This window comes from Notamacropus eugenii, chromosome 4 (genome assembly GCF_028372415.1).
Source record: "Notamacropus eugenii isolate mMacEug1 chromosome 4, mMacEug1.pri_v2, whole genome shotgun sequence".
NCBI classification, from domain to species: domain Eukaryota; kingdom Metazoa; phylum Chordata; class Mammalia; order Diprotodontia; family Macropodidae; genus Notamacropus; species Notamacropus eugenii.
In genome coordinates this window covers 416,713,258-416,724,429 of record NC_092875.1, presented here as the reverse complement: position 1 = coordinate 416,724,429, position 11,172 = coordinate 416,713,258, and the positions used below count along the sequence as shown (strand labels likewise).

Sequence of the window (11,172 nt, the reverse complement as noted above, 5' to 3'; positions counted from 1 at the left end):
TATTATCTAAATTAGGCAATACAGGTCAAAAGCCAGGAAAATGTTATATTGTTCATGTAACAACTTGCCATGCCCTGGTTGATAACAGGCAACAGCGGTTATTGGTTTCCATCACTCATGCTGCAATGTTATAACTAGCTGTGACATGCTCCAATTTAGCCTTTCCTAGTTCTGCCTGGTCTTGTGTATGGCTTCAGTATTTCTTTGCTTACTGTGTTGTGTGGTTTAACGTGAAAGTGAATTAGCCAATTCATTTTTTCTTAACATTGGCCTCAGTATCTAAGATGGCTTATTTAGAAAGTTCCAGCTGTGAAAATAAAGATTTCTTGGCTGGGGCAGAAGCATATAATTTAAATGACACTGTCTATACCTAACTTTAAATCGTTTCTTTGCTTAAATTCCAGGTAGTTCTGAATAGGGAGCTTTCTGCTCGCCAAACTAATCTTCTTCTCAATACTCAAACCTAAACCCAAGGGCTGGAACTCTCTCACACTTGAACTCAGATGTAGGGTCAGGTGAAGTGTGCCAGTTCAAGGTTCCTACTTTGAGACTGTCACTGTTAATAGTGGTTTTGCATGTTTAAAAAACTTTTCCAAATAAAATTTTAAAATTTCATTCCCTAATTCCAACATTTGCCTAAATGGGGAAGAGATCTATCTCCCTTTCTAACCAAACATACCTAAAGTTTGCCCCTAAGAAGCTGAACCATGTGAGTGATCTGGGTCAGAAATAGTGAATGTTTTGAACAAATCAAGGTTACAGCAGGCCTGTTCCCTAGAGGATAGTTGGGGTGAGTTGGGGGTGGGGGAGAAACCAGAGAGAATTCATTGTCCAATCATCAAATTTGGGGTATTTTCATGGTGCAAAAATCACAACAGAATACCAGCTACCTCAAAAATAGAGCCCAAATGTCCCAATTAAACTAAATCCTAACATATTGAGTGAAATGTGTATCTCCCATTTTCCTATTCCCATTTTGATTCCAAGAGATTTATAGTCCCTTAGAAACAGTACAACACAGTTTTATGTCACTTCAACTTTGGCCTTTCAGAAATGAGGCCTGAAGATTAAAAGCTGTTGGGTGTGGAAAGTTCAACGATGGTGTGATTATTGGAAGCATTCAAATTTAATACTGCCTTAAAATCTTTTTTTTCCTCTCCTAATGGATTTACTTTTCAGCTCAGAAAAATAAGGAGGAAGCAAAAAGCCCACAGAAATAAAGGATTTTTAGAGGGAATCGCTTGTTCTAGCTAAACTTGCATTTCAAGAAGGAAAAGGCCACCAAACTCAAATATGTACCGACTTTTAAAGATATTAGGATATTATAAAAAGATCAGCTAAATTAAGGTGCTGGATGGTTTAACTCAGTATTCGGAAAATCCCCTTCACCTGACTCCCTTCCAATGTGGACTCAACCTTCCTTCCCCTCTCTAGTTCCTTCCCTCCCCTGCTTTCTGTTTTTATTGTAGTCTAGAACCCTGCCTTAGCTGGTACTCCTCTTCATCCCATATTTCTTCCCACATTGTCTCCCTTCCCCATATCCCCTAAAGTGCTATGGGGCTGCTTCCTCCTTCTCCCCTGCCCTTCCTCCCCCAAGCTCATATTTATCCCCTCTCCTCTAAGATTCCCTCTGTCTATAACCACCTTGTTCTGGTTCTTGTCAGTCATCTGTAGAATTACTCTTTTTTCTCAAGATCTTACTTTTTCCTACTCTATGCAGCCTTCTCTCCAGCCCTCTCAGTCTCAGATCCCTCCAATCTCCCCCAGGAGTTTGCCATATTGATCATTCTATCCTCCAAAGGCTTCCTCTAAATTGGCTCCTTCCTCTCCACAGGGCAAGGTCTGTCCTTTCCTTCAAAACAAAATTCTTTGACTTTGCCAACTCTTCAAGCTATGTTATTTCCTCCTTTTCACTGCCAAACTCCTCTACTCAGCCTCCACTTTATCCCCGCTCACTCCTAAAGATCTGGCTTGACCCTTCTACACTAATTACTCTCTCCAAAGGTGATGGATAATTCTTTAATCACTCAATGTGATGACAGCTTTTGACACTAAAGACCACCTTCATTCATGGCTATTTTTTTCTTGGCACAGTGCTGGGCACACTGTGAATGTTTAGTAAGTGGTTAAGGATTAGCTCTCTTCTGCTTCTCTACTTGCCTGTATGACTCGCTCCCCCCCCCCCCCCCACTCCCACCCCTGTTGAATCACCATCCATTTTCCATCCCTTTCATGTGGAGGTGGACACCTGAATGTGCCATCATCTCAAACTGTTCTCTAACCACATGGCTACCACCCTAGTTCACTCTATCCTATACTATCTTCCTGATGTGTCTCCCTACTTTCTAATTTCCCCCTTCCATATATCCTCCCAAAATATTCTTCCTAATACACAGACCCAACCGCTGAACACCTCTCCCCTATAAACCTCAGCTGCTTTGACTTGCTTTTAAAGTAAAAACACAATGACCTACACTCTAGTTTCAATCTACCCTTTCAATTCTAATTCATGTTGTTCCATTTTACGTATTCCTATATTCTAGTCAAATTAGATTTTTGACTGTTCCCCAAACCTGAATTTCCTCCTCTCCCCTCGGCCTTTTCCACTAGTTGTTGTGAGTTCTGAATATATTCTCTCCTCCTCTTCCTTTTTGCCTTTCAGGGTTTCTTACTTTCCTTCTTCAAAGCTTTCAGTGATTCCCTTCTTTGTATTTATTCCTTCTTAAACTATTTTATGTAGTTATACGTATATTTGCACAACTTGCATTTTCTTGTAGACTATATAAGCTCCTTGGAGGTTGAGGTGTTTCTTTTTCTTTTTTTTTTTTTGTTACATCCAGCACCTTAAACAAATCCCTACTACCCCATGCAGTTTGTTGTGGAGTTGTTTTTCAGTCATGTCCCACTCTTCAGGACCCCATTTTGTGGTTTCCTTGGCAAAGATACAGGAGCGGTTTGCCGTTTTACAATGAGGAACTGAGGCAAATAGGGTTAAGTGACTTGCCCAGGGTCACACAGTTGCTAAGTGTCGGAGGCCAGAGTTGAACTCTAGAAGATGAGTCTTCCTGACTCCAAGCCTAGTGCTCTATCCACTGTGCCAACCTAGATGCCCCAACCACATGCAAATGAACTACAACTTCAATCCATCAAGATTCCTGAGTAAAACCAACAAATTCTTCATGCTGTTTTTCCCCTCAAAAATTGGAAATATTTTAATTACATTCTCATAGCTGATAGTGGAAGAAAGATGTAGGATATATCTTTTTATCTGTTTTCTTTTATTAAAATAAAATTACCTAGTACTGTGAGTTAGGCTATACTTCCTATAAACACCAACATAGAACCAAAGAATCCCACAAAAAGTTTTTGTGATTGTGTCACTTTCAGTATAAGAAAAAGCACCCTAAATCCAATTTCTAGAAGGACTTCACAGTGAGGAAGTTAAATGAAATCTCATTCCCCAAAATAAGGACCAAAGCAAGAGGCAGAGGGTGATTTGGTTGATAATGGGCATAGGATTTCAAAGACTAAATTTGGTCTTTTGCCTTAAAATGACTTCTCTTTCCATGGTCCTTCCCTGAAAAGCCATTTGCTATCCGCACTTCTAAGTGAGCTCTATTGCCCAATGACCACTTATTTTATATACAAATCAGAAGCAGCAAACCAGAGAAGAAAGGTTTCAAATAAAAGTTTCAAAATGCGCTTTTTAAAAATCTGTCTGAGATCCACCTAGTTGTGCTTTAAGTAGAGATCAAATCCATTCTGAGGACTAAGCCAAAACAAGGCCCAAAACAGCAAACGCAAGAGAGCCAGCCCTTAAGGGAGCAAGGGAGATTTTAATGCTGGAAGAAACATGAGGAAACTGGAGCACAGAAAGATCAAGAGATTTGCTGAATTTGATTATCTGAGTTAGAGAAATTAAAATGATTGCAGCAAGACCAAAAATGAACAAGTTACCAATTCAAACTGGAAGCCAGAGAATAGCTATTATTTAGACAGGTGGCGGCTTAAATTATTCGATGCATATTAACTGATGTTATCATAGCTCTGATATCGACTCATCACTAATTAGTTTCTTAGGTAAATTTCTAAAGAAATTTTTTTTGTTGCTTTAAATAACATGAAGTCTGGGTAATAAGGAATAATAATAGGTAACAAGTAACCAGATGTGAATTCTCACTTCTCAAAAGGAAAAGGATGCTTCTTAGTATATCATTTCTTGCTAGAATAAAAAGACCTTCATATATGTGAAATTTCTCTTAAAACTTTATTTCAAAGTTATTCACCTCATCCTTAGTGAAGTGTATAGAGTTAATATTCTGTGCCAGTGGTATAATAGATCTGTCCATTGCCGGCAATGAACTTTCATTCACCCAATTCTCTTGGCACCCAGAAGTTAAATTATTGTTTTCAGAACATTTCTAACCCCCAAATACTTGGAAAAGCACTGCATGCACCATTTCCCCACCAATCTTTAAATCAGAACTTACATCATTAATCTACATCAGCAGGTATTAAAATGAACTCATTTTAACTTGCTTTTGACTGTACAAATCAAAAAAAGAAAAGCTACTAGTTAATATTAGACAAGAATAATTTACAAACACATTACGTATTACCTGTAATCTGAAACATTACATTTCATGTCGTTTGTGCAAGTTTGTAATAGATAACTGAAACTTCACAGAATTTAATAAAGTATTAAAAATTAGTTCTGTACATTAGTTCCAACCACCTCTGTATGTTTGTAACCTAATAAGGCTCATGTTGTAGTTCAGCACCAAATGGGCCTACATAACTGTCCAATAAGTCTTTTTGTTCATTCTGACATATTGTTCATTCTATGACATTTTTCCTTTGTGGGCTACATAGTTTTCTAAGTAAAAGTCTGAAAGAAAGTTTCACAGATTGGATTGAATGACAGTGATGAAGAATCCTGAATTCTTTTTTCAAGGACCAGGATAAAACTCGGGTCACATCAACAATTTTACTTTTGACAAAAAATCATCATGGATTTAGATTGTCAGTTTCTGAAGTTAAGTCTCTAATACTGAAGAGTAACTCGAGTAATGTTTAAAATTGCTACCTTCTCCCCTTTTATTCAAGTTAACAATGAGGGTCATGCCTGTAGAAGGTACTTCTCTAGCAACCTGCATGCCCCAAGTTAAAATACAGTACAGAGAACTGTGACAGCATGAAGCCTCCTTATAGATACCAAGCACTATTCAAAATCAATGACCAAAGCTGGCACAGAGACAAGAATTGCTCCTACCAAAGGGTGCCACATGTCACAATGGTCCTCTCCAGAAGAAGCTTGTTCAAGATCACTCTTCTTTAGTTCACAAAGGCCATTATCATGACTTCTGGTCACTACTGGGGCTCAATTCAAATAGAGCAACAGTATTACCTTCCTAAAATCGCCATTTTCTACCTCAGTGAAATATTTATAAAATTTTGAAAAGGGACACTTCTGGTTTTGCCATTTTCATAGGGCTTATGTAAACCACATTTAAAAAAAAAACCCTCAAGTTTTATTTCAAAAAACCAAAGGTGCTTTTAGCAGTCTTGCTTAATGCTATTAAAAATATTTATATATTAAAAATTGAAGGTTGTCTAGTGACATCTCCATTTTCTTCTGCCAGATCTGCACACAATCCATATGACCACAGCAAAAGCTGAACTTCATGCTTACAAATAGTTGAAGAGGTATGAAGGTTTACAGAGCCCTTAACATCATTTCAAATACATTCATGCTATTTTTGTGTTATGTAATCACAACAGGAAGCATGTCAGCAAAATGAACTAAACAAAGACTTTCAGAAATACACGAGAGTTTCCAGGCTCCAAGTAAGACACATCAAACTTTAGGCAATATACAATCCCATTAAATGTCCCACTCTTCCCTTCCCCACACTCCCCACCCCCTCCCCACACCAGAGTCTTCCACCTCACAGAGGTGACTCAGTGCTCTCCATTACTGATGGTAGCTGCTTCAGGTTCAGCTGTTGTCACAGGGAGCCTTGGCACTTTCTTAGCAGGGCTAGGAATATGCTTTTAAAAAAGAAAAAAAGAAAAATTAGCTTTTAAAAACACATCTGAAAGCAAGATAACCCAGCAAATGCTTTACCTTTCAGATACTGATTTTACAGGTTTTTATGCTAATAAACTAAACACATATACCTACACTTTATTTGTATTCCAAGACCAACTCTCTCTATCTTTTAAAACAGAAAAAGCTACTAAGTTTTGTGACTCTGAACTGGTTTCTCAGTACTTCAAATGCTTCATCCTGGATATGTGCAGTATTTTTTCTATAAGAATGGGAGTTCTGGATTGTGGCTAAAACATTTCTGGGACCTTTGCTTTTGAGGCTTCTTTCAGGAAAAGATTGTGGGTGCTATTTATCTCCATTTAGCCCTGTCATTTTAATAGAAATGGATATTTTTCATTTATGACTTCTTGAAATATAGTACACAGACTTAAAAAAAGGGCAAGAAACAAAGCACCCTTAAGTTTAAAGGATCAGGCCCAGGACTTACTTAGAAACAGAGATCATGAGTTTAATCTCATAGAAAAATCCCAAGTGCACACTTAGATAGATAGACCTCGGATTCTGTCTTCTCCTTATTCCCTGACACTTTAGACTTGAAAAATCATTTTGGGGACCATACAAGAAGGAAGTTCAATCCCACCCCTGGCCTAGGCTCTAGAGAGAGCCCTTTATCTTTTCCCCCTTCCTACATGACCATCCCAAAGGTACGCATTCCTTAGCTGGCAATAACCCTTACCTCAGTGGCTGTGCTTGAATGTACAAGCCCAGCCCCTGCATCCAGAGTGCCATCATTTGGAGAGGGACGACGTGCGTAAGTCCTTCGGTGCTTTTCGTCCACTCTAACTAAGTACCAAGTTCCTTCAAAAAGAGCATCCACTGAACCTTGGGGAATGTAGTTAACTACCAAAGAGGACACAAAATAGGAAATATTAATAAAAACCATTTTACTGGATGATTCTCAATCTTAAATAGTACTATCATGTAGATGCTCTCTGCTACTACTTATCAGCTGATTTTCAGAAAAGTACGTTCTGCCAAGCTTTTTTTTTTTAAAATGAAAACTGTAACACAAAAATCTTTACCCAAATGATGAGTTTCTTCTCGGAGCTTCATATTTTCAGCAAAGACATCTGGTGCAACACAGGTTCTTGAGTCCAGCCTTGTTTTCAGATCACGTAGGCTGGTTGTTATTTTATCCAGGGCAGATCCTGCAACAAAAAATTATTACCATTAATAAGTCACTCAACCAGAATGAATCCCTGACCTACTTTTCAGTTTGGGCCCAAATTTTCCCCTCACTACCACACACATTCCTAAAGTGCCTTTTCGGCAAATGAATGTATTCAAATTAGTTGTACGTACATGGACACCTACACATGGTAAATCTTCTGCATAGGTCAGATAACTCATTCTCAAAGTCAAACAAAATATTTTTGGAGGTTATTCACACCATGATAGCCTACCAGCAATGCGCAGTTAAGAGATTTACTATAGTTAAGGATGCCCATTCAGCAGCCCTGCTTGGTTTTCACTCCTGGGAACACTGAGCCTTCCCCCATAATAAGCTGATCACATGACATCTTATCACCATACTGACCGACTCAGTTTTTGATACTCAACGTCTTTCAACACTTTCAGCTGCTTCTCCCAGATAAGAGGGCTTGGACTAACTTGAAAAGATAGCAGAGATATGGCTGGCCACTATCATACCACTATCTAGGAAGCTAAGTAAAAATGAATCAAATTATTTCTCAAAGGCAGTTAAATGCTGGAAGGTACAAGCAGCTAGGTAGGAACTAGCATACCAAAGGTATCAAATACACAATCGTTGGCATGGCCATACTGCAGCCAGTAAGAGTCAGACCTGAATCAGATGAAAAGTAATTGGAAAATATTTAACTGTGCACACACACACACACACACACACACACACACACACACACACACACACAGAGGTATAAACAGATGTTAATTTGTGGTCTTCTAAGTCAAGATGCAACCTGCAGAAATCCTTATGTTGTATACAGTACTTGCATCGTATAAAAAATTTGTAAAGAAAAAGATTAAGACAAAAATAGAAAAAAAGGGTGCGTAGGAGAGACACTGTGATTCCAACAGCACCCTCTTGCTAGACTACACTAGACTAAACTGAATAAAAACTCTGTTGCAGTCCTGCTTTATCTGACATGTGCCACCTCAATGACATCTACTGCTTCAGTGAACAATTAAGTCAACATGTTTTTCCAAACTAAGTGAACCTCACACGTAGCAGGAGAAATTTTGAAAATGAATTAAACACTTACCAGGAGTGGCATCTTGTGTAACTTTAAGAGAGTATAATGTAGCAGCAAAACCAGACCCATAAGAAAAGACTCCAATCCTTTGCCCTGCCAGCTGCTGAGGTGTGAACCTATGTAGATGAAAGAAAACTGTTAGCAAAATCACATAATTGTCCCCAAATCCAGGTAAGTGGGAGTAAAAACTATGGGCCAAAATGTTCATATCCTTGAATTTAATGCTGTAATATCAGGACAAACAAGTTGGAAATGAAAATTTCCAATTCTGGCTCCTGAAAATCTAAATACTCAGTGCCACAAAACTAAGTAAGACTAAACAAATTACACTCTTTAAAAATCAATTGTATTATTGTCTGGCAAGCTACTACATTCAATAAAGGTCAAGAATGAATGAGTCAGAAAAGCACGTATGGGGTGTTACTCATATATGATCACAAGTGTTTCAGAATGCATCATAGTTTAAGACTATGCAGAATTCAATTCTTTCTTGTGCCAAAATTAAAGGAGCACAGACAGCTAGCTGAGTTTGAAGGTTTTTTTTTAATATCTTGCCTGTATTTCAGTCTCTTCTTACTGTGATAGCCTATTTCCACATGTCACCAACACCCACCTTTATGCTTTCTAATTAATTACCATTTGATTGGAGGAAAAACTTCAACTTCAAAAATTGGGTAAGAAATTATAATTCTGAATCAACTTGATCTAAATTCCCTTCAAGTTCCTAAGGACAAGATTAGTCTTATTATTGTATGTACTGATAGTTTCTTCTATCCTGTGACATACAATTTCATTATTCTATATCCAACATGGTCACTTTAGTTCACTGCTTCTGTGCCCAAGAGTTTGCAAAGACCACAACTCAGCTGTTCCAGTAGCTCAAACTTCAGACAATAAAATGTCTAAAGACAGGAGTGGGCAATGTATGTGGCTTTTCTGAGGACAACAATGAAGGAAAGGCATATGGCCTTTGAACATGACCAGCCACCCTGGATTGAGGAACATGGATAATTTTTAAAACTAGAATTTATTCTTACTGTGCTAGGACAGAGGCAAGGCAGCCATAAACGGAAGGTGTATACATGTTTCCATTCTGATTGGATACCAGCAAAGATGCTTTGGTTTTCTGGTTAAAGAGATCAGCACTGGCCTTCATAAATGCCTTCTCCACATCTCTATCGAAGTAGGAATCTTCAAGCTTAACATCCCTATAAAAAAAAAGCAAAGTTTAGAAACAAACTCAGTTATGTTAAAATACAAAGCGTCAGAAGAATATTTTAGAAAATAGGTCTGACTAAAACTCAATAAATTTAGCTTTTCTCCCTTTAACTCAATCAACAAAGCATTTATTGGAATGTATGCTATGTCCCAGTGACGTAGCAGAGGCTATGGAGTTTAGCTTAAAGCAGGAAGATAAGGCATATGAAACATTAGAGAATAAATGATTAACTGTGTGGTACCAGCTATATATATAATTAGAGTTCAGCAGCAACAGCAACAAAGCCAGCAAGATCTGTAAAACTCAGCAATGCTCATGTTGGAAAACGAGACGTGAGATGTGCCTCAAACCACGGGTAGAACTTAGGGAGAGTGAAGAAAACATTCCAAGTGGGAAGGATAGCTTGAACAAAAGGCAAAGTGTACGTCAAGGAATAGCTGAGAATCGAAACTGTATAGAAAGCTAGACCACCGAAGGCTAGGTGGAAGAGGTTAGTCCTGATGGAGCAGCAAAAGACAGAGTCACTTCAGGTTTCTAATCAAGAAAAGAATACAATGAAAACTGTAAAGTAGATCAATCTGGCATCGGGGCTCACAGGATGAAGTGAAGGGAATGGGGGATGCATTTGGAAGACTACTGTAGTTGACAGTGGGAATGGAGTAGAAGGGGCATAATTGCTAATGAGTTACATGGAGACAGATCACAACCTCTATACTTCAGTTTCTTCATCAAAGGGAACAGGTCTCGGCGATTCTTTGTCCTTTCTAGTTCTAACATCCTATGACTTCCTCTTATATACAGAGGACTACCAAAGATGACGCAGAGTTCTAAAAGAGTGGGTTGGACTGACAAATGGGGTACTTGAGAAAGCAAGTCAGTTTTCATTTGAGAGAATGGAGGAGGTGAAAGTAAAGGACTGGAGATTCTTTTGGGACATGATGAAATCTGATGATGAAATAATGACCTCAGAATATCCAAATCAAGATGCCTTTCAGACAACTGGAAGCACAGGACTCAAGTCCAGGTGAGAAGTCAAGGCTACAAGTACTGATTTGGGAGTCATTTACAAAAGCAATAGCAGAGCAGAAAATAAGAAAAAAAGCCTTGAGGATGAAATGAGTTCTTGACAAGAATAACTGACAAAGGAGACACAAAGAAATATCTGAAAAGTAGGGGAGAGAGGGAGGGAGAGAGAGAGAGAGAGAGAGAGAGAGAGAGAGAGAGAGAGAGAGAGAGAGAGAGAGAAGAAAGTTCTCCACTTCTCAAAAAAATAATGGGTGTCCTGTCAAATTCAGAGGATCTGAGGCCTTGCCATCAGCTCTAATAAGATGTCATTATTAGCCACTTCAGGAAGAATTTCGAATAGTTAAAAGTAAAATAGATTAAAATGGGGTTAAGAAAATGAAAGGAAAAGCTGAACAGGTTGTGGTACATGAAAATATAGAGAATATTATTGTACCACAAGAAATGACAAATATGAACACGCAAAAAATATGGGAAGATATGCCAAGTGATGCAGAGAAAGGAAAGCAGAATTAGAAATCATATTGGAGCACATCCTGAAGCTATAAATGCTCTAATGTAAAAGGAAAAATAGTAATAATTCA

General features: G+C 38.3%; 1 protein-coding gene across 4 annotated transcripts in view; it reads right to left on the bottom strand.

Annotated features, from left to right (window-relative positions):
- Positions 1-4,248: 4,248 nt before the first annotated feature.
- Positions 4,249-11,172, bottom strand: part of HMGCS1 (3-hydroxy-3-methylglutaryl-CoA synthase 1) — a 28,954-nt gene continuing 22,030 nt past the window's right edge. For all 4 annotated transcript variants that reach the window (XM_072605698.1, XM_072605700.1, XM_072605697.1 and 1 more), the window contains 5 exons: positions 9,384-9,554; positions 8,356-8,462; positions 7,135-7,260; positions 6,789-6,952; positions 4,249-6,051 (listed from right to left, as the gene is read on the bottom strand). In XM_072605698.1, coding sequence (XP_072461799.1) covers positions 5,962-6,051; positions 6,789-6,952; positions 7,135-7,260; positions 8,356-8,462; positions 9,384-9,554 — 658 coding nt within the window. In that variant the 3' untranslated portion in view covers positions 4,249-5,961. The remainder of the gene's footprint in view (positions 6,052-6,788; positions 6,953-7,134; positions 7,261-8,355; positions 8,463-9,383; positions 9,555-11,172) is intronic.